This window comes from Sceloporus undulatus, chromosome 2 (genome assembly GCF_019175285.1).
Source record: "Sceloporus undulatus isolate JIND9_A2432 ecotype Alabama chromosome 2, SceUnd_v1.1, whole genome shotgun sequence".
In the NCBI taxonomy this organism is placed as follows: Eukaryota; Metazoa; Chordata; class Lepidosauria; order Squamata; family Phrynosomatidae; genus Sceloporus; species Sceloporus undulatus.
The window spans coordinates 116,244,918-116,269,700 of NC_056523.1; the positions used below are offsets into that span (position 1 = coordinate 116,244,918).

Here is a 24,783-nt window from a genome sequence, read left to right on the forward strand (position 1 = left end):
CATTACAGAAGTATGGATTTTACCTAACAGTGCACATTAACCTTTGGCCATACTGTATGTAACTCAGCCCTCACACTTGCACCATGATTTAGTAATAGTGCTGGCCACTACAGAAGAAGACAACTGACATCTCATTCACATCTCATTAAATTAAAAAATACTGATATAAAATTATTCAGATTTTGTTATATTTGAGTCCTAATCCTGGGAAAAGAGCGGGAGACAAATAAATATAATAAATAAATAAATATTATATGGGCCTTGTGCTTGGCCATGTTCATTGTGACTTGGCCATGGATCCTTCCTGATTGATCATCCCAGTTTTTAAACATCAGACTTCCTAATTAAGACACAACGTTAAGCTGGATTAATGCAAGCCATAATATTCACACCAAAAGTGGAATGTGACAGAACATGAATGAGAAGAGGGGTGAAACAGGTATGTGTGATATTCATCTACAGTTTTACAATTGTACTTTAAAGAGCTGTAAATAGACATCTGAGTCCAGCAGATATATTATGAACAACTTTTATGTTACTACCGATGTCAAATAAACATGCAAAAATTAAGTAATCATCTCAAATATTTCATCACTCAAGGATACTACGTATAACTTTTAAAACCCTTGTTCCTACTAACATGGGATGGGTAAAGTGAAGCCTTTCAGATGTGTTGCATTACAACTCCAGTGTTCTTCACCATGAGTTATGCTAGCAATAGATTATGGGAATTGTAGCCCAACATCTAGAGGCAGCATTTGCCGACCTCGTTGTACAAAAAGTATAAACTCACAGAACAGCTTCTATTTTATTATTGTATTAGGTGTTTATCTATAAGCACTAAAAAGAACTCAGTGGCATGTTACAGAGTGCTGACAAGCGGCGCTCTGCCTGCGCCGTCATTAGCTGCGCCGAGAAGCCCCAGCAGCCAAACCACAAGGTTTCCCGACGCAGCTAAAAAGAAGCGCCAAAATGGGGCTTCTTCTTGCGTCATGGAAATGATGTGACGAGGCGCCTATGGCGCACTCGACGCATCATTCTTGTGACACTACGTGCAGATGCTAAGCATCCGGCACGTAAAAATGGCCGCGCCCGTGTGTATAGGGAGCAGCCATTTTTACGCCCCCGTCATGTGCTAGGGGTGATGCTGGTATGGACGCTAGGTCCTCGCCCAACCCCTAGCACGTGACGGGGGTGCCGCAAAGGCCCGTGCCGAATGGGCCCATATATCCTGTTTTCTCCTTACCCGAGATTTTGTGGTAGCAATTTCAGCTTTAAGAATTTCTGGATCATATTTTGAGCTGGATGAGGAACTGGAAACTACTATAATAAAGGGGAGAAGAAACAAAAAGTTTAAAAGCACACCAAGGATGAAATGAGACAGTACACAAAACATACAAGGGAGCTGTGTTGGCCATTTAGTAAATTCACACAAAAATCCACCAAACAGTGATACCTTTATTGGCCATACAGTATACAAAATGTTCACCTTGAAAGCATCTGCTTAAGGGTAAACACAACATCTTTTGTTAGATATCTTAACAATTTCCAGAAAAAAGGAAGTCAGGAAGAGCAGGCATGGAAAGGAGTTTCATCTATACAGGTCTGAAACAGAAAGCATGCTTTAAAATGCAATCCTGTGGCTTAAGAATAAAGTCATGCTGTTCAACTTCTTCCTTTTCTTTTTAAAACGTTTTCTTCAGCTCATTCAGTATATTTGAAGACTGTGTGTGATAAAAATCAGTGCACCCAATTCTATTAATAAACCTTGCTAGTGAACACTATCAACGGATTCAATACAGTTGGCCCTTCTTATACATGGATTTTTTTATACACGGATTCAAGCATCCATGGTTTGAAAATGTTCAAAAAGGTATAAATTTTAAATATCAAACCTTGATTTTCCATTTTCTATTTCATTATATTTAATGAGACTTGAGCATCCACGGATGTTGTTTTCCATGGGGGATCTTGGAACCAAATCCCAGTGTATATCAAGGGTCCACTGTATATATTTTATGTGTGCAAATGATGTATTGTAGTCTATAACCTGAGAACCAGTATGATGTTGTGATTTGTGTGTTGGGATAATGCTCTGGGAGACCAGGGTTTGAATCTCCACTCAGTCATAGAAACCCACTGGGTGATTTTTGGAGAAGTCACACTCTCTCAGCCTCAGAGGAAAACAGCAACAAATGACCTCTAAACAAATCTTGCCAAGGAAATCCTATGAAAAAGTTGTAATAAGTCAGAAATGGCTTGAAGACAAGCACAAGCACCACCACCAGTTTATACTACAAACCCGGTCAGTTTTTGTAGAATAAGGGATATACACAAGTGAGTTCTTCAAAAGAGCAAGTCTTTAAAAAACAACAACAATAATAGAGCACCATTTGGTTCTTGGCGCTCAAAGAATCTGCAGAATAAACCAAGGAAACATCAATAGCTCATGAGGTTCCCTGACTAACTGATATATATATATATATTTTTGCAAGTTTGAGGCTTTATTTATATGGCTGTTATAACATTTGGGCATCAGAAGATAAACTGAAGAATTCCAAAACACAGCTCAGCTACACAAGGGAAACCAGAAACATCCAACCCTTGCAATGGCCATGTATATTTTTAAAACTGACAGATTAACAAAGAGGGTCTTGTTTTCTAGTTGTATCCTATAGGTCCTGCATTGAGCAGGAACCAGGAGTAATTGACCTACAAGGTCCCTTTCAACTCTCAGATTCTTGTGACATCATATAGGGTAAGAGGTAATAGCTGCATTAAGGTAAGATCAGAGGCTAAGGTCCTTGATGAACTTCTATGAAGATGACACATAGGCTATCTTCACTGTTCTAAGTGGCACAGAAAAGGTGTACAAGAGAAATTTTAGAGGATGGAGTTGACCAGCCCATACCACTGTGCCTGCATCTTATTGCATCAATTCTGTGCCACCAAATATGTGCAGAAAACTGACATTTTAAGGGGAAGATTGTGCCTTGTGTGCTAAGTGAATGAACAAAATAAAGAACACTAATCAACTACAAGGACATACAACAGTGGTCCTCCTGATGTTTTTGGACTGCAGCACCACTGCTGGAGTGGCTAGGGCTGGTAAGACCAATAAAACCTGGCTACAATTTCCCACTCTCATTTTAATATCCACTACAACATAAATGAGAGTAATAAAAATCATTCAAATACTCACAGCTAGTTTGAGATCCCAGCTTACGTTCCCATACATCATGAAGTTGTTGGTACTCCTGCTGGGCCAGTTCAAGTCTCTGTTGCTTGACCTGGTAGATCTCCTTCTGAGCAGTCAGGGCTTCTTTTGCCAATACAAGATAGTCCTTCAGCATATGTTCCTGCTCTCGCCGCCATTGTACACGAGGATCCTCTATTTGGGTAGTTTCTTTCAAACATGTGGAAACAACTTTAGTCCAAAAAGGTAGAGACTAATGAAGCAATGTTTAACTTGGAATAGTAACAGTTCTCTCAGTTTATGATTTTTACACTACCACAATGACAGACACACCTGATAAGAGTTTATACTAGCATATCTGTGTAAAAGTCTTATGGTGCAGTGGTTTGACTTGGACTCTGAAGGTCAGTGTTTGATTCCCTACTCAGCCATGAAAACCTGCTGGATGACCTTGGGCCAGTTGCATCCTCTCAGCCCCAGAAAACTCCATGATTGCTTTGCCTTAGGGTCACCATAAGCTGGACACAACTTGAAGGCACAGAACAACAACAACAACAACAACCACATTAGTGGTCATGGAAGTTAGCATTAGCTTTCAGTGAATGAAGCCTACATTAGATGTTCAGTGTATTGCCTCAGCTGGCAGATTATTACAGAAAAGGGAAAATTGAAATGTTCCCCACACAGAAGTTAAATTTTGTACTGTTTCCTTTCTCTCCATTGAGTACATGCTCCACCATCTCAATCTAGCAGCATGTCAATTAAGGAAACAGTCTCTGCAACAGATGAGGTGAATGTAATTTGTTGGGTCCTTCAAGGGCAACAAAATTCTTTGTTGTTGTGATAGACTAACCCAGCCACTCTTCAGAAATGGGCACTTATTATAGTTGGACCTCCATATCTACAGATTCTTTATCCATGGACTGAATCATCCACAGCTTGAAAATATTTTTAAAAATTATAAATTCCAAAAAGTAAACCTTGATTTTGTCATTTTATACAAGGGACACCATTTTGCTATTTCATGATATATAATGGACACTTGAGTATCCATTGATTTTGGTATCCATGGGGAGGGGGGTTAATCTTAAAACCCCAGTGGATAGCAAGGGTCCACTGTACACAGTGTGGGCTAAACCCAACTGTCAGATTCAGCTAAAGAAAATCCATTGAATCAGTTGTGGGACACTAACACTTTCATACTTAAGCTGTGCCAAGCCCAAGTAACAGGAGTTAGGTCCTTATACCCACTTTAAAAATGAAATCTTGAGACCTGAATTTATTAGATTAAATTAGGGGTTCCCAACCTGGGGGTCACTCAACACTTTCTCGGGGGTCGCCAGGTTGGGATTCCCCCCTGCCTCCCCCCTCCCTTTTTTCCACGGGTGCTGGCACTACACTGGCAACTGTGAGAAGGGGCCAGGGCTGCCTCCTCCTCTTCCCTTCTCCCTGTGAGTGCCATTGAAGGCACCCACAAGGAGAAGGGTAAGGGCTGGGGCTGCCTCCTCCTCTTCCCTTCTCTCCGCGGGTGCCATCAAAGGCACCTGCGAGGAGAAGGGGAAAGGGCCAGGGCCGCCGCCTCCTCTTCCCTTCTCCCCGTGGGTGCCATCAAAGACACCGGCGAGGAGAAGGGAAAAGGGCCGGGGCCGACCCCTCCTCCTCTGCTTCTACCCACGGGTGCCAGGCACCCACGGGTAGAAGGGGACAAGGACGGGGCTGCAAGCCCCAGCGGCCTTTGCGGCCAGACGTCCCGCCCTTTCTTCTCTGGTGACCTCCCTGATTGGTTGCAAGGCCTGGTAGGGGCGGGACTTCCGGCTGCAGAGGCCGCTTGGGCTTGTAGGCAGTTGAAAGTCCCGCCCCCACCTGGCCTCCCAACTAACGAGGGAGGTCGCGGGCGGGACTTTCACCCGCAATGGGGGTCGCGGCCCAACAAAGGTTGGGAACCACTGGATTAAATGACGAATCCCACTTCAGAGGAAGAACATAAAAACTGGCACTTCTTCTGGGCACAAGAAAAAAGAACCAGATAACCAAGATAGAGTGCAGTGCATGTAAGACATCCTACTTTTTTAAAGTTTACTTTTCATTTCTTACTGTTATAGCCTGTATCATTTGATCCTTTCAGGGTCACTTGATCTTACTTATATATGAAGTTCACTAGATGTTCCCCAGTTATAACTTACAATTTTAGGATTTAATGAAATAACTGAGCTTGGAAAATTTACTTTTGAAAAGAATCAACATGATGACAAGTTGAAGCCATACAGAGTAATATTATTTCACTGTGCAGAACATCCTCCTAACATAGATGATGTTATGGATGCCTTCAGTATATTAATCCATTCATTGTAACTTTCCATGTTTTCCTAAAATAACACACCGCAAGCTTTGATTTCATCATCCTGTCCAACAGATACAGAGTTAAGTCTACTCTTTTAGCTGCTGAACTTTCTTTAGGGAATAAAATGAGAACCCGTTGAACAAAAAATGAATTGGCTACCCATGCTTAACAGCTAGCATGCTTATAGATTTTGGAAAGATGAAAAAGTACAGTGAGCCCATGCCATACGCGGGCTTCACTTCCACTGCATACACTGAAGCCGCATTAGAATTTAATTAATGGCGTGCGCATGCCCCATTATTTTCAATGGGGCTGAGCATATGTGATTTTCCCCTTATGCGGGGTGGTGGTAGTGGTCCAGAATGGATCCCTGCATAAGGGAAGGAATTTTAGATTGGATAAACTTTTGACGTACAGCTTTCATAGAAAAATTGACAGCATACATCTGAGATTCTAGAAAGAATCAGGTAGACAATTCCTTTTACAAAACCTGGTATCCTTTTATGAACAACTGCAATAATAACAGTGATTGTTACTGTATCCTTTTATTAACAACTGCAATAATAATAGTGATTTTTACTATCTTCCAGCTTCACAGTGCAATCTCTAACTCTTTGCTTAAATCCTGTGGATTTTAGTGTCATATGAACTCTCTGTGTTTGAACACATTATTTATTTCCCTCATGTTCTAGGGTCTCTTTTTTCCTTTGTATTTTGTGAATTAAGTTAAATAAAAGTTTTTAAAACATTTTAAAAAGCCTACTCTTTTTAGGCCTACTTGCTTTTATTTGGCACAGAACAGACAAGGACGGGGAAATAAAAACACTGTTTACACAATACAGCCAATACTATAAAACAGCAATTGAATTGCTTTGTGGCCTTACTTATCCTTCCTCTGAGATGCACAGAAACTCTTGAGTTTCTTCTAAGAAAAGTGAATGATGTCACCAATATACTAGAGATTGCAAAGTATTTTTATTTGTGTATCATTCTAGTCAATGAGCAAGTGTGAGGAAAGTAAATCTGGTTTTCTCAGTCCTACTGCACGGATTTTGTTTCAGCATGGATTTTGTTTCAAAGTCAGGAACAGGAATAGGAATTTCAGTTCTTCAGCCAGTTTATAATGCTTCAGGCTGTCTGAACTAATCATGCCTGCATCTGGATGCCTAGCTACCACACAATGAATAATTAATATGAAAGGGCTGAGAATGCCAAAGGAGCCTAATCTGCATAATTTAGGAGTTCCTTTAAATATTTAGCAAAAACTGTTGTAGCAAGGAAGCCACTAAAGAGACCAAAACCAGGCAGAAGTATTTCTTTAGGGCCAAATAATCTACAATTGAGAAAGACACCTGCCACAAGCCCAAGCCAAAACATTTAATTTTACCAGTGCCTGGCAGCTATTGGTTTGATGGCTGCAAGAAGAAACAACTCATTTCAATTAGCATACACTGTGCAGACGGCACAAGTACCAGGAATCCTATTAAAATACAGAGGACATTCGGCATCATGCACAATGTTTCCACCTAATATGGTTAGAGCCTTCTTTCTGAAAATTCTGAAAGCTAAGCTTTTACCTTATATCTATTCCTTTTCAGGACCTCTTACTTCAACCAGACAAAGCTGCTCTATACTACATGGCAAAAAACCAAGTATTGCTAGCTATCAGTACAACACTGTTTCTCACATCCATAGCATTAGAAAATTTGCTGAAGTGGACTGATTGGAGAAATGGGAAAGGAGCACTAGAAAGAAAAATTCCAGCAGGAAATTATTAGCTGCCTGTTACTAACGTCGAAAAGAAGAACTAAGGTTTTCTTACTGCCAATTCTGCTTTAAAAATTCAAGTAATATAAGCAATGAAAACAACAATGTCCCTTAGTAAGAAATGGGAACATACCATTACTGACAGTTTATTGGGGGGGGGGGGATGCAAATATTGTCTGTTCCTTCCTTATAATAATGTTTGGCAATTAATTCATTGGATACAGTATATTTGTCAGCTACAGTATCTCTTAAAACTTCAACTAGCAAACAAATCATCTTCAGAAAGGACATATGCACTAGCTTTGACTGAACCCAGCTGCTGTAAAAGAAAAATGCCCTCTGAGACAGTCAAAAGAAAATGTATGTGCTTTTAATTCAAACTGCCAAATGTGCATAGGATTTAAGTAAACGTTGTGGGATTTTTAATATGAAGCACAAGTCCACTAGATTGTGTCAAAGACAGTGCCATAAGATAAGAATTTTGGCCTCTTCACGTACCCTTTCCTGGGAAAAGTACTTACTAAGAGTTTTCATTAATAAGAAGTCAGGATGTGATTATTTCTAGGCTCTTAGTTCAGTTTAATTATCTTTATTTTGAAGAGTACAAGTCAAAACCACACAGTGCTGCCAGGGAGAGCTGCGAGAATGGAGCGTGTGCCAGCAAAGCAACCTTACAACTAAGCTTCCAATTTATAATGTGTTTGCATCTGTCCATTTAACAATCTTCCAGATCAAAAACTGCCTTTCAAACTATTTTTGAGTAATTAGGTTCTAATATTTTACTGCATCATTTATTTAGTATTAACATGAGGTTAAGCCCCATGTTAGCCTATTTAGAGTAGAACCAACCAACCAATCAAAGAAGACTATTAATTAATATCTACCTGAAGTCCTGTTGGTTTTAATAGATCTACTCTAGAATCATAGAATAATAGAGTTGAAAGAGACCACAAGGCCATCCAGTCCAACCCCATTTGGCCATGCAGGAACTCTCAATGAAAGCATCCCCGAGAGAGGACCATCCAGCCTCTGTTTAAAGACCTCCAAGGAAGGAGACTCCACCACTCTCTGGGGAAGAGTGTTCTACTGTCAAACAGCCCTTACTGTCAGGAAGTTCCTCCTAATGTTGAGGTGGAATCTCTTTTCCTGTAGCTTCCATCCATTGTTTTGGGTCCTATTATCTGGAGCAGCAGAAAACAACCTTGTTCCCTCCTGAGTAAGACATCCCTTCAAATATTTAAACAGGGCTATCATATCACCTCTTAACCTTCTCTTCTGCAGGCTAAACATACCCATACCCATACCTCATAGGTCATGGTTCCCAGATCCTTCACCATTGTGGTCACCCTCCTTTGGACATGCTCCAGCTTCTCAACATCTTTTTTGAATTGTGGTGCCCAGAACTGGACACAATATTTCAGGTGGGGCCTGACCAAAGCAGAATACAGTGACACTATTATTTCCCTTGATTTAGACACTATACTTCTATTGATGCAGCCTAGAATCATATTGGCCTTTTTAGCTGTTGCATCACACTGTTGACTCATGTTCAACTTGTGGTCTGCTTGGACTCCTAGATCCCTTTCACATGTAGTCTTCTTAAGCCAAGTGTCCCCCATCTTATATCTTTGCATTTCATCTTTTCTCCCTAAGTGCAGTACCTTACATTTCTCCATGTTAAAGTTCATTTTGTTAATTTTGGCCCAGCTTTCTGATCTGTTGAGGTCATTTTGAATTTTGATCCTCTCCTCTGGGGTATTAGCCACTCCTCCCAATTTGGTGTCACCTGCAAATCTGATAAGCATGCCCTCTATTCTTTCATCTATGTCACTGATAAAGATGTTAAATAGCACTGGGCCAGGACAGAACCCTTTGACACCCCACTGGTCACTTCTTTCCAGGATGAAGAAGAGCCACTGCTGAGTACCCTTCGGGTTTAGCCAGTCAACCAATTACTAATCCACTTAACAGTTGTATTGTCTAGCCCACATTTTACTAGCTTATTTGCAAGAATATCATGGGTGACCATGTCAAAGGCAAATGTGAAATCAAGATATGCTATGTCTACAGCATTCCCTTTGTCTACCAAGCTGGTAATTAAAAAAAAAAGCGATCAGATTAGCCTGGCATGACTTGTTTTTGAGAAACTCATGTTGACTTTTGGGATTATTGCATTCCCTTCTAAAAGTTCACAGACTTTCTGTTTAATGAGCTGCTCTAGAATCTTTCCTAGTATTGATGTCAGACTAAGTGGACGATAATTGTTGAGATCCTCTTTTTCCCCCTTTTTGAAGATGGGGACAACGTTTGCCCTCCTCCAGTCTGCTGGGACTTCTCCTGTTCCCCAGGAGTTCTCAAACATTATTGCCAACAGTTCTGATTATATTTGGCAGTTCTTTTAATACTTTGAATGTAGTTCATCTGGTACTGGATATTTAAATTCATTTAGATTAATCAGGTATTCCTGTACTACCTCTTTACTTATTCTGTGCTTTAGATACAGGTAATCTTGATCTTAAACTATGAAGAAGTGATTAATTTATATGTTAATCTGGATATGCACATCAGGGATAAAATGGTAAGGGAGCAGCGTTTTCTTTTTGTTGGAATATTGTGGTCTCTCAACCATACGTATGAACATATGCCCTTATTACATCTAATCTACCCACCGATTTTGGATGCATCCTATAACTGGGAGCAAGTACCACCAAATGTATCTGAGAAGCCATGTATAATGTTATGCTTTTACGAGCAATGAAAGGGCTACAGATACATACACTATCATGTTGTAATCCTCTGTATGGTAGATCAGCATCACTCTCTACATCTTCCAAAAACTACACGTAGGGAACTTAAAAAAAAAGCTGTAAATTCATCTAGTTGAGTTTCTCATTTTATTTATCAGGCAAAATTTATATTTAGTGATGCCTTCATGGAGACTGAGGTGGACATTGCCAAGGTTATACCCAGAGTATCTATTCCTGACACCTAAAATGTTAAGGGCTTTCTGATAGTAAGGAACATGGGGGGAGTGTTGGAGGCCCTTTTGGACGTCTGGCCTGGAAAGCTAACCTGAACATTTGCTAGAAATGTTGGCTGGATGGAAGGTTACCCTGGAAACTTTTAAGATACTGTATTGGAGCGTAGATGTAGTGAGTTCAGGATTCCCAATCTGTTTAGATTCTAGTCTGTCAGGATATGGGACAAAAATGCATATTTTTTTGCAATAACATTGAATACTGGATTCACCAGCATGGCCTTCTAATTTATCCAGGCTGAGCAGGGACTACAGTCTGGATCGTCCACACTGCAGTCCAAAATCTAATTGATACAACATTATGGCTCAATTTGACTAAGGACTTCTTGAAACATTCTCAAATTCAGCCTCTAACTTGGTCAGAGTGCAATTTCATTTATTTCCTACGTTTTCCCCAAAACAAGGGCTCAGAATAGATACAGGTTAACAATACAAGTACTTATATGACACTGAAGAAATGTAAATGAAGCAACAACCACTATGAAAAAAAAAACCCCACAGATTACAAAATGAGGAAAATCTCCCTGGATTCAAGACAGAAAACATACTGGCTTAAGTAAGACAAAACAGGTGTGAAGTATAGGTTCACAGAATGAAAATAACAAAAGAAATGGCACAGGTGGTATACCACCCATCTGAAAGTAGTTTATTCTGTAATTTGTATTAGCTATACAGAATAAATACTCTTCCAGCAAACTGAGAATGATCTGAGGGCATTTTAAAAACACCTCCGGTAATAACAGTAAAGAATGTTGCTCAGACTCCAGTTTACATACCTGAGAAGGTTAACTCAGAATGCCCATATAAATCTGGATGGACAAATTATGAACAAGAACAAATAATTTTAAAATAGAGTTGATATTCATCATTGATTTTTTTATTAAATATCTTATGCTTTTATTCAGAAACAGATATTGACACTCTCTATTTATAACTAAATAAGAATCTTGACCAGACAGAGATTTGGAAACAGTGGTAAGAAATATCAAGCACATTCAGGTGTGCAGATGGATTTTAATGGGTGGAGATGATATGCATACATTATGTGGTAAATCAGCCCATACTTACTGGTGTTGTGGTCAATATAATAGACTCCAACCTGGGGGTCATATGCCTCTTCCCATCCCAGTGGTAATTCATCACTTATGCAATCAGCAAAGGTTAGTGGTTTAGTGTATCTGAAACAGAAAACACATAAGTATGTGGATTACATCAAATTTTACCAAGCAGAAGTAAAGAACAATCCAAATGGTAGCCTTTCCAACAAACTTCAATGAAGGAAAAATAGAAAAATAGTAGATTTCAAGACATCAAAAGGTTTACTATTTAGAAATGCAACTACAAATTATCTTATTTTTCCATCAAAGAGGGAAAGTATTCCATATACTCTCCAGACAAAATTTTCAGCCTAGTTCTAGCTCAGGAGGTACTCTTCAGAAAGAGAATGTGATGAACTCCTGAACATATTCTGCCCCTAGAATTAAACAAACAAGCTCATCTGTAGAGGAGTCTTATTTCAAAAATATGTAGACATGTAGGAGCATGTTATGTTTATTTATAGTGTGTGAACTATGTGAATTATTAAAACTACACAAGGAAAAGTAAGTGGATATGGAATATTAAACTGTATCATGTGACTTTCTCATTCCTGTGTACAGCATTACAACCCCCATTTATAATTGAAAATGAGATTATGTTTTTATGAATTTAGATGACTGGATACTGTAAGCTATTTTAAATAATATGAAAGTATCTAGTGATTTCAGGTGTTAAGAGAAGCTAGGCAAACCCTAGTTGGGGGCAGCTAGGAACCTAATAAAGATGGCAGAGTAAGCAGGTCTCACCTACATATGCATTTGTGTTGGAGTCTGGGGTCATTTATGTCATTTTGGGGGCCCTGGCTTTTTCCAAAGGAGAACAAAAGAATCCAAAGAACTCATGGGATTAGGGAGAGTCTCTAGACAGCACAATGCAAGATACTTGACAACAAAAAAGTAGGAATGTCTCAGACAAGCACCTACGTAAGAGAGGTATTAGAGAGCATTTGACATAAATAATTTCACATTTGATTTCTACTGCCATTCCAGTAGCACATCCAGCTAAAAGATAAAGCTTTTTGCCTAGAGGTTATTCATGCTTAATATGTGACTGCTCCCCACATTCTGGGGGTATTCAACATTTGATACTTGCTATTATTTTTGAGTTACTTTATTACAGGTTTCCCTGGAGGGAGCTTTCTTTTCAGCCACTGGCCAAGCCTTCATGTCCTGAGCCAGCTAGTTTCTGTGCAAACAACCCTACACCTTGGCACAGATGATTTGTTGTTCAATGAAAGGTAATTTTTCGGGGGTGGGGTGGGGGGTGGGTGGGGAAGGAATAGGCTATTATAGCATTTATGTCAGATATTTCCCTTTCTTCTACACAACTCATTCATTTTCATAGTAAAAAAGTATATAGAAAACACTGTAAAAGGCATACAGACAGGGTACAGTCATAGATTATATGCTCTGTACCCAGAGTTAGAATCATAGAATCATAGAGTTGGAAGAGACCACAAGGGCCATCCAGCCCAAGCCCCTGCCATGCAGGTAATCCAATCAAAGCATCCCCAATAGATGGCCATCTAGCCTCTGCTTAAAAACCTCCAAAGAAGGAGACTCCACTACACTCCAAGGGAGTTTGTTCCACTGTCGAACAGCCCTTACTGTCAGGATATTCCTCCTAATGTTAAGGTGGAATCTCTTTTCCTGGAGCTTGCATCCATTGTCCCGGGTCCTGTTCTATGATTAAAATTAAAAAAAACCCTCTACTATGCTATAGAGCAAGTATTTTCAAATGTTATTACTCTATTATTAACACTGTGAATAAATGATATTGTGAATAAACAAACAAACAAACAAATAATAAACTGTTTATTTTTATACCGCTTTTCCTCGAGATCAAAGCGGTGCACATCTACAAAGACTATCACATACAATATAAAAACAGTTATAAACATATATATAAACAGTTAAAAATAAATAAATAAGGTCACAGCCCTTAAATCAAGGGTGGTAATAATTCAGCCTTCCATATCTTGTTCAACTACAAATCCCAGTAGCCCTAGCCAACACAGCCAATGGTGTGGGATAATGAGAGTCAGAGCCCAATCAGAGCTGGAGGTACAATTATTTGCACTCCTGATTTAAATTATATAATGGACATATGATACACTAAATCCTGTTTGATCTTGGAAGGTGAGCAAAGTCAGCCCTAATTAGTACTAGGATGGGAGACTGCCTGTGAATACTAAGTGCTGTAGCCATATTTCAGGAGAAGCAACTGGCAAAACCACTTCTGAGTATTCCTTGCCTTTAGAAGAAATCTATGAGATTCATGGGGTCAACATAAATTGATAGATGATACGAAGGCGCGAGCACATACAATTCACAATACAGCCTGGGCTATGCTTAGCACAAGACAGCTACTCAGTTAATTTCAATTAATTTCTAAGGATAGTCTACTCTAGGGTTTTCAGTCATAAAGAAGGAAGTTCCTATTTTTCTCATGCTGTTTTCTACACTTTTTTTCTTGTGTTCTAGATTAAACATGGATACAGCAGAAACCAGTAGCAACATCTTGCTCACAAAGAAGTGTAGCTCTAAACTCCATCTTCAGATGAAGCCATAAAGTATGTTTTTTCTCCTCCTGCACACGCTGAAGTCTAACTTCCAATCTTTTTTCCAATCAGCAGAGGCCCTGTCTGTGGCATGGTGAATCTGTTCTGAATTTTACTTCAAACTTAAAGGGGCTTCCAAAGTGCTGAATTTATTTTCAGGATACTGTACAATGCAGCATTTGGGTATCTAGCCACCTTGAGCCCCAGCTTTGGGGAAAAGTCAGGGTATATTATTATTATTATTATTATTATTATTATTATTATTATTATTATTATTTCCTACCTCTCCCTGAGGATCGAGGTGGAATTACAACCAAATAAAATACATACAGACCATAACAAAATAATTTTAGTGACACTAAACTTCCCCCAAAATTAACCCTCTTAATACAATATTAAATACATAGTGCAAATTACAAAGTTAAAAATTAAAAATTCTTATCATACACAAACAGAGGTTGGGTATAGAGGTAGGTAGAGTGTTTATACGGAGTCAGATGGGAAGGCCCGCCGGAAGAGATCCATTTTAATAGCTTTCTTAAAAGCATCTAAGGTAGTAATACAACAGATCTTTTCCGGCAGGTCATTCCATAATTTTGGAGCTTTCGAGACAAAGGGCCTCTGGGAAGTGGACACCAATCTGGTCTTATGTGTCTGTAGTAGATGTTTCCCAGATGTTCTGAGGGGCGGGGCGGACTATATAAGGAGTGGCATTCCTGCAAGTAACCTGGGCCCAAGTCATGTACGGCTTTAAAGGTGATAATCAACACTTTGTACTGCACCCGGAAGCTGTTCAGCAACCAGTGAAGATCTTTTATATGTTATATGGTCAAACCTCAATGTATCAGTGACCAGTCTAGCTGCCATATTTTGAATCAACTGAAGCTTCTGAACTTGGCACAAGGGTAGCCCCATGTAGAGTGCATTGCAGAAATCAAGATGAGAGGTTACCAGCACATGTACCAATGCTTCAAGGTCTACCTGGTCCAGGTAGGGGCGCAGCTGACATATCAACTGAAATTGTTAACAAGCACTCCTGGCCTTCGCCTCCACCTGAGATGACAACTGAAGGGACAAATCCAGGAGCACTCCCAAACTGCGAACATAGTCCTTTAGGGGAAGTGTTACCTCGTCCAGGACCGGCTGGCAAAAATCCTTCCCCGGGCTAGGATTTCCTATTGCCAGTACCTCCATTTTTCTTGGATTCAATCTGAGTTTGTTTTCCCTCATCCAGTCCATTACCAGTCCAAAACTGTCATTCAGAGGAGAGATGCCATCCTTAGTCACTGCAGCAGTCGGATAAAGTAGAATGTGTCTGCACTGCAGAAATAATCTAGTTTCATGCCACTTTAACTGACCTGGCTCAATGTTATGGAATTCTGGCAATGATAGTTTTGTAAGACAATTAGCCTTCTCTGTCTGGTGGCAGAACAAACTACAATTCCCAGAATTCCTTAGCACTGAACCATGGCAGTTAAAGTGGTGTGAAACTGTATTATTTCTGTAGTGTGGATACTGTGACATATATATATATATATATATATATATAGAGAGAGAGAGAGAGAGAGAGAGAGAGAGAGAACAGGGAATTCTCTAAAGTTCAACTAAAATTCATGGCAGATTTACCACCCTCCTGACATGGATGCCACCTGCTGCTAGTGTTCTCTAACTCTATTTTCTGGTGCCATGGCCTTTCTTGGCTTTTCAGACCCATCAGAGAACTCCTTTCTTCACCAAAATCTCTGAAGTCTAGCTAGATGCTAAACATGTAGTTAAAAGGTGGTCAACAACTCCATCTGCATTTTGATACCACTACCACCCCTATTTGTTTTAGATAGGCAGTAGATCTATAATTAGACATGGGCTCTAAATTACTTGACCTAAGTCATTTAAATAGCCTCAGAACTATGGACTGTCATAGGACAACAGCCATAGGTTACAGATGCTGACATAAAAGTTTGAGTATTTCCAGCAACACAAAATCCAAAAAACAAAACAAAAACAAAAAAACACTTTTTTTCTGTTGCTGGAACCCACAATGATTAGGAAGTTCAAAGCAGTCCCATTTCAAAACATTGAAAACCTACTACCTTAATTATTAAGCATTCAGGTTTAAACCAGGAAAGGAGCTTTACTGCCTAGGGTTAATTCACATGCACACCTGCCATAAATCAGATTGCATAGTCTGTCTGAGAATGACACTGCTCTTTCCAATCTGCAGGTTTTGAGATTAGTTTACACTGCTATTTAACAATAGAGATCAGGGAGAAATCAATTTGGTTGGCATTTTAGTACAAACAGACCTCTTCTATACTTTGCAAACTAATATGTGAACTGGAATACAGTTCTCCTTTGGTTTTTGAACATCTCCAAACTTTACAATGTAGTCTTCTGATTAAAAAAATGCATATAAAAATGTACACATTAGGGAACAAATATTAAAATCCATAACTAGGATACATTGTTTGTACAAATGTAATTACTATATTCTAACAATGCACAAAATATTAATAGGTATGAAAATGCACATGAAAATGCTGTATTCCAAAAAAAAAAGTGGGGGGGGGCTGATACACAAAATGGATGGAATGAACTTATAGGAAGCAAAATAGGTACATCCATTCTTATTTAACAAGGACTTCTAAAACTCAGTCAATCGTCCATATTAATTCCCAATATGACAGATGTCTTACAGTTGAATTCTGTTTTTGAAAAATATGCTTTTGTAATCCCAACACTTTGAAGTGAATATTTTAGCCAACTATTACCAAAACATTTTAAATGTCATATTCTTGGTAAGTGTAATCACCATTACATTTAAAAAAAAAATCATGGGAAATTTCCCCTCGGGAAAGGAGGGAATGTTGAATAATTCAGAAATACTACAAAAACACACTTAATATTAAAATAAGTAACTTTTAATGAATCTACATACAATATTAAAACATGTAAAATAATACACCACAGTAGTCAGTGAGAGCAAGACAAATCAAACAAACATTGATCAGTACAATCTATAAATCTAGTAATACACAGCTGGAAAGTACATTGAGGTTTAACTTGGTATCTGAATAATAATAATAGAAGTAACCCCAGGGCACAACCTACTTTCCCCATCATATAAAGTTCTATGAGAGTCCTGTGTTAGGTGGGCTGAAAGCATACTATTTATTTTTTAAAAAATTAATAAAATATAGACAGGAAATACATAAGAATTCCTAGCAGTTTCAGACACTATGGACAACACATCAACGAATAAAATCAACAGAATGTGGGCTAAATTATGTTGTAATTCCATTAACAGATGCAACATTTTCTAATCTCCTCTTTAGGAAGCATCCATCTCTCTTTCAAGGGAATTCATGTGGCAGGCACGACAGACACTAAGGAATGATCAGGGCATACATGAAAAGAGAGTAAACATCACTTTTTACTCAAGTGTCTACTAATATACCATTCAACAAACCTGTTTTGGTGAAAGCAGCATGCTTTCTGAGTTAAGTGCTGGTGACAGTCTGAAACACTCATAAAAAAAGAACTTTGTGAGAAGTTATAATCAGGCCCTTGCCTGAAGTGAATAAAATTGCCTTCAGGCAACCAGGTCCTGTTGCATTGCCAATACAGAAAGAACACCTGCAACAAGCTTTATGTGGTACTGTGCTTAGTTAGCCAGAAAATACATGGCACCATGTTGTCTTGCTGCACCTGCACTCTCTGTTACCCTCCCACCAGGCACTGAAAAAGAAAGAACACCCCAACAGAGGCAGCCACTGTACAGCATCCATCCTCTATAGTCTGTTCTCTCTGCTTCTTCCTTGTGAATGTGCATCTTCGCTGCAAGTTTTCAAACTGTAACAAACAAAAGGTTGGATTTCAAGCAAGATAACAACCGCTCTCTAAAGCAGAGGTGGGAACCATGAGGTCCTCCAGATGTTGCTGGACTGCAAGTCTCAGCATTCCTCATCACTAAGTATGCTTGCTTGGACTGCTGGGAGTTGCAGACCAAAATCATCTGCAAGGACCCAGGATTCTCACCTTTCCTCTACAATTATGACACACAAGACTGTCCAGTTAAATTGAACAATGTTGGCAAATTTTGTAAGATATGTACACATATTCATGAAGAAGTGTACAACTAAAACTTTTTTCTTTTTTAAAGACTAAAAACTAAAAATCTTGTAACTCATTTAGTGCTGAGTATATTCTTCTCTAGTCTTTTAACTTTTAACCAAGTGCTTATCAAGAAGGAATTATGAATGCAACCAATGGATGGGCACACACCTAAAAAACCCCACCAGTATACTTCAGACAGACCCAGATTCAATTACTCAAAACAAACATCTAGCTTGAGTTAAAAACTGAAAACACTAGTTCAGTAACAAATACAGAATGGGATCCTGATGTTCAGGTGTAGCCATGACAATGGATCTTGGTCACTGTAGCTACTGTATATACTTATGTATAAGTCTAGAAAATTTAATCAAAAAATTGACCCTCAAAAGCTGGGTCAACTTATCCATGGGTCAGTGTAAGTACTGTATTTTAACTCTTTCCTATCTCTGAGTAGAGTGACAAAAGGTAAGAGCTTAGCCCATTCCAGCAGCAACCAAAGCACCAACCCCATCTACTCTTTAAACACGATGCTGCCTCTGGCATTTTTTAATGCTTGAGTGGGAAAATGGCAGAGGTGGCACCTCTTTGGTGCTTCCCCTCAAAGGAGTGCTGAGAGGAATCGGGATGAGAAGGATCTGAATAAGACATTTATGCATGAAGAAGACAGTAATTTACACCCTTTGCTACATGCCACTATGTTTTACCCCCGATTTATCCACGGGTCATATCAAAATCCATAATTTTAGCCCCAAAACGTGACCTCAATTTATACATGAGGTCGACTTATAGTCGAGCATATATGGTACTTCTGCTGATGTCACCCCCAAAAAACCTACCTCTTAAACCAGGCAGTGATCCAACTGAAGGGTTTCTGAGGTACTACAGATCAGGCCACTGGGAAATGATGACTGTAACACTCTTCTAGCCATAGGACACATTGAGAAAAGGCACTCCAGAATCCCACAACCTAAATGCAATATGCCCCACAACCAAAAGAGCAGCAACTTAGAAACCCTATGGTTGGAGCACTGCCTCATTTAAAAACTATGTTTTCATGGTCACATTCGATCATTATCAACTATAAACATGCATTTTTGTAACATGAAACATTACAAGATATTAAATCAATCTTGTAATCTCCACATTATTGAACAGGATGCCAGCCACAATCTATCATCAAGGGACACAGTTCTAACTTGAAATTTGTGAGAATGGATGTGCCTTTGTGCATGCACCCTAGTTGCTGCAGGAAGAGATTCAGGGCCTGGGCTGGCTGAAGTGGACTCTCTCCTCTCCATCATACTAATCTCTCCAACTTTCTGAAAATGCAATCCAAGATGGGGTGAGATTGCCTGTGGTGATAATTTTTGTTTTCGTGATGTTCAACTGTAAACCCGCCTTTTCTGCCTTGATTTTCTTCAATAATCATTCCATAGTTTTGATATTTTCTGCTATCATTATGGTGATTATGGTGTGATCTGTGTATCTTAGATTGCTGATGTTCCTTTCTACAATTTTTACACATTCCTCCTTTGAGTCCTATCCTGCTTTTTGTATGATGTTCTCAATATACAAATTAAATAGATAGGGTGACAGAATCTATTTCATCCCCTTTCCAATTGAAAACCATTCTGTTTCTCTGTGTTCTGGCCTAACAGTAGCCTCTTGTCCTGAGTTCAGGACTACCCCATGTGTCACATCCATTTCTACGAAAGTGATCCATAGTTTTTCATGATCTATACAATCAAATGCTTTGCTATAGTCTATAAAGCAGAAGGTGATCTTCTTTTGAAATTCTTGAGTATCTTCCTTTATCCTGTACAGTCCTCCCTCTGTATCTGTGGACTTGCCATGCATGGATTTGAGCATCCACACATGGCAATCCTGTGGGGAGGCAGCAGCAGCAGTGTCAGTGGAAGAGGAGGGAGGAAGAGGATGAGTGGTGGTGACAGAGGGGGAAGAGGAGGAGAAAGGAGGAGGAGGGAGGAAGAGGAAGGACAAGGAGGATGAGCAGCGGTGACAGAGGAGGGTAAGAGGAGGAGGAGAAAGGAGGTGGCAAGGAAGAGAAGGAGGAGGAAGGACAAGGAAGAGGAAAAGGAGAAAGAGCTGCAATAGTGGCAACAGGAGGGGAAAAGAACAGGAAAGAAGGAGGAAGCAGGGAAGAAGAAGAAAGTAGTTCCCTGCTGCCCGCCGCAGTGAGATTAGGGAGGCTGGCTTTGGGGGGCGGTGAGCAAAGTTACATTGTCTCCAATGATGGTGCAGCCACATGGGCACGCCACCATTAAGTTCTATGGGACTTGATCATCCTCTGATTTTGGTATCCACGGGGGGATCTGCAATGGATCCCCTGTGGATACCAAGGGCCCATTGTTATGTTTGCTATATGAGTCCTAATGTTTCTCCCTTTCCTGACCCCTGCTTGGACATTTGACAATTCTCGCTCCATATATGGTAAGAGTCTTTGTTGTAGAATTTTAAGCATTATCTTGCTTGCATGAGAATTTATCTATATCCATGATTTATCTATATCCAGCACCAATATAGCTAACTCCTGTTTTTAGAAGTAACAATCCCTTCAGTGCTTCAATAATGTTGCTGTTTTAAAATGAAATATTAGAAACATTTGAAATTGGTCTTAAAACATTTACAAATAACCAACTTCCAACATTTATCTACACAAATTACATATAGATAAAATGAAATAAGATTTGTCACACATGATTTTTTTTTTCATGGAATCCATGCTAACCTTAATGTTTTATTGAAAAGTTAGCACAGAGACTTAAATCCAAAATCAACTTGTATCTTCTTAAGTGCATTCATTATGCAATAGGATTTTGACAAGACATTTTTCAAGGTGTGGCTCTTTTCTTACCATCAGTCACATTTAATTTGCTCACTGCAAGTATTCATTCGCAAACACTAGCACTGATATACAGCAGCAAAAATTTTCTCTAGGAAGTTTTAAGTTTTATTACCTTGCAAAGAACTCCAGAAAACATTATTCATATCTCCAGACATAATTCTCAGAAACATACATATACAGTTGTCCCTCCATATTCACTACGGTTAGGGGAACAAGACCCCCGTGAATATGGAAAAACTGCAAATAACAAAAGTACTGTTTTTACCTGAGAGGACACCTCTCTAGGAATCTCTAGGTCCTCCAGTGCAATTCTGTGGTCAATGTCACACATACACTGACCATAGAATGGCACTGGAGTAGCTACAATTGGTCTTTCAGTACAACTTTTAGTTAAAGTTGACCACAGAGTTGCACTGGAGGACCTAGACAGTCCTAGAGAGAACATATTAATAAAATCCGTGAATAATCAAATCTGCAAATATCAAAGCCACAAATATGGAGGGATGACTGTACATGTAAATAGTAGTAGGCTTTTTTTTTTTTTACAAAAAAGAGCAAAAAAAATCCCTATATTTTTATTTTCTGTTTTCTACATCTATACATAGAAGAATTATTTTTTAAAAAGATAAGCCTACCATAATTTATTTTGACTAGATCTCTCGGTGGGCAGGTTATACCAGTAGTCCCTTCCATTGAATCCAGTTTTATGGAAGATGGATTATATGAACACCTTACAACTACACTCAAGAATTCACAAATTGGAGGGATTTACACACACACACAAGATAGTATTCTACCCACCTCACTTCTCTGAGTGCCAGAAACCCCCAGGGACATGGTGTTAATCCAGACTTGGTTCCCTCTGAAAGAAAGTCATTGAAGGCTCCTTGGATTTTTTCTATTATTCTGATTTACTTACAGATTTACTGAGTGAGCATAGGTTAGTTTTGCTGTATTACAGCCCCCTCTCTTTTTCATCTCATGAACGATTTATTGATTGTGATGAAGGCAAGAGTGAAGCAGGAGGAAATGGGTTATATATACACTAGCATGTTACTCATTAATCAGACAGGAGACCTTGCTTGAAGGGATATGCAAATGTGACCTATGATTTCAGAAAATCATCCAGAAGAGGTAGTGATAAGAATAGCAGAAGTTTGTGTGAGCCTACAGTTTGTTCCAGACCCAAGAGTATTCAGGAGCTTTAACTAACATGGATTCTAACTGAGCTTGTGCCTCGCTTTTTCTACATGTTGTCTCATTATATCTGGCCTCTTTTTTCTACATCTTGACTCATTCTCCAATTTTCTATCTTCCTCCTTTCCATTTGTATTAAAAGAAACCACAGTTCTTAAACAAACAAACAGATAGTAAGCTTCTACAGTCATGTAACACTACTAGAAAATCAGTATTTAATTGGGAATTAAGTAGAGTTGGATGCATGTATCGCTTCAGTACTGAAACATGGATATGCTTCCTTAGCTATGTACTCTGTCAACATACTCTGTGTGCTAAGGAATCAATCAGAATGGCCAGACAGTTTCCTATAAGAAGTCTCACCAAAAGGACATGAGTGAGTCCATCATCTCATTTTTGCAAACTACAGCCGGCCCTTTATACACGGATTCAAGCATACACGGTTTGAAAATGTTCCAAAAAAGTATAAATTTACCTTGATGTTCCATTTTTTATTAGGGACACCATTTTACTATGTCATTATATTTAATGGGACTTGAGCATACACAGATTTTGTTATACACGGGGGATCTTGGAACCAAACCCCAGCGTATAACAAGGATCCACTGTACTGCTGAACAGAGGCAAAATGCCTCTCATATTGGAGATGCTATATAGCCATATTGACTGGTTGCCATTAATGACCCCATTCGCCATGAATCTATCCAATGCCCTTTTAAATTCATCCAGTTTGGATTTTTTGGTATAATACAACACTGAATTACAAAGTTTTAACTATACATATTTTACTGACAGCAAAATGTGAATTAATGGCCTATTTTAATCTCGTCTGAATCACTACAGCAGAAGCAGCACCTTGCAACAAATAATAAAGTGGTCAAAGGAAGAATAATTTTACTTCTATTTGTGGTAACTTGAATGTGTGAGAATTAAGATGCTATAATGAATTTGAAGTACTTAAATTCAACTGAATGGTTAATTAAATAAATCTCAAACCTCAATATAGGGACTTTCATTATATACTGAACTAAGTATTTGAACAGCATGGACGGAAGTTGTCACATTTTCTTTTAAAGATTCCATTACTGTAGTAATCAGACCAAAAATGGAACCAAAAAATTAAAATCATAACTTGAATGTGTTCCCAAGCCAATTACTTAATTTAAGTTTTAATCAGTCATCAGTTAAACTGATTAAAGCCTGCATTCTCATTAACAATGCAGAAAAGGCTAGAAATTGTATTTTCAATTTAAATAAAAACAGTATGCCTCTGTACAGGCATACTGTAATTTAAACTGAAAATACAATTTCTAGCCTTTTCTGCATTGTTAATGAGAATGCAAGCTTTAGAACAGTGGTTTTGGAAGATTATCGCACTGGGTTCTGAGAACGTTCTCATCACGTGATGAGAACGGAACGCATTTGAGTATACCGCACGTATGTGTTCCAACCGGGTTCTCAGAACGTTTAAATGTGTTCCAAATGTGTTCCAGGAGAGTACAGATATGAATGTGTTCCCAGAGAGCTGAAACGTGATGAAAACGTTCCAAGAGAAGTGGGTGCGGTATTCTTATCCGTTCTCAAATCCGTTCCCTCATTCCTCCGTCTCCTGATTGGCTGAAAGAATGACAGGCAGGGAGGGAGGCAGGCAGGCGAGCGACTGCAGTGAGGGAAGGTGTGTGTGTGTGAGGGGGGAAAGAAGGAGGGAGGGAAGGGAGGAAAAAGGGAGGAAAGGTGGGACAAGGAAGAGAAGAGGAAAGCAGGGAAAGAGAGGGAAAGAAGAGACCAGAGCAGAGAGCAAGAGGGAGAGGGTCTGGCTGCTTCTCCGGGGGTCTCTAGTGTCATGTCCAGTGGGGCTCCTGTGCTGTCACAATGCAGGAGGCAGGGATGCCCAGGACCTTCTCCTCCTTCCCTCCAGGAGGGAACCCACAAAAGCTCCTCTGTTTGGAGCACCACACAAAAGCAAGCAAACAACTCCCAGAATTCCATAGCAAAGAGCCAGACAAGAGTTAAAGCGGGGAGGGAAGCTCACAACCTGAAGGCACACATTACATGCACACACACAGAAGCAAAAGGGTGTCAAGCTGCCAAAAAGGGGAAATGGGATGACAGCAGAGGACTCTTCTTTTCTAACCGGTTTAAAGAGCTGCTATGGCTGCCGGGGCTCTGCCCTTGGCCCAGTCCCCTCCCTGGCAACTTGCTTTCCTTCGGCTTGAAGGGAGCTCCTCCTTCCCTCAAGGAAGAGGGGACCAGTGCAGAGAGCAAGAGGGAGAGGGTCTGGCTGCTTCTGTGGGGGGCCTCTGGTGTCATGTCCAGCGGGGCTCCTGTGCTTGCAGCCTGCAGGAGGCAGGGATGGCAGGGATGCCCAGGACCTTCTCCTCCTTCCCTCAAAGAGGGAACCCACAAAAGCTCCTCTGTTTGGAGCACCACAGAAAAGCAAGCAAACAACTCCCAGAATTCCATAGCAAAGAGCCAGACAAGAGTTAAAGCGGGGAGGGAAGCTCACAACCTGAAGGCACACATTACATGCACACACACAGGAGCAAAAGGGTGTCAAGCTGCCAAAAAGGGGAAATGGGATGACAGCAGAGGACTCTTCTTTTCTAAC

General features: G+C 39.6%; 1 protein-coding gene across 4 annotated transcripts in view; it reads right to left on the reverse strand.

The window, feature by feature from the left end:
• Window positions 1-24,783, reverse strand: part of WWC1 (WW and C2 domain containing 1) — a 112,946-nt gene that overhangs the window by 39,790 nt on the left and 48,373 nt on the right. The window contains exons 1-4 of one of the 4 annotated variants that reach the window (XM_042451923.1): window positions 21,780-21,947; window positions 11,410-11,519; window positions 3,203-3,406; window positions 1,247-1,323 (exon numbers count right to left, since the gene is read on the reverse strand). In XM_042451923.1, coding sequence (XP_042307857.1) covers window positions 1,247-1,323; window positions 3,203-3,353 — 228 coding nt within the window. In that variant the 5' untranslated portion in view covers window positions 3,354-3,406; window positions 11,410-11,519; window positions 21,780-21,947. Of the gene's footprint in view, window positions 1-1,246; window positions 1,324-3,202; window positions 3,428-11,409; window positions 11,520-21,779; window positions 21,948-24,783 lie in introns of those variants that run through there. The other 3 variants (XM_042451922.1, XM_042451921.1, XM_042451920.1) reach the window with 3 other exon arrangements.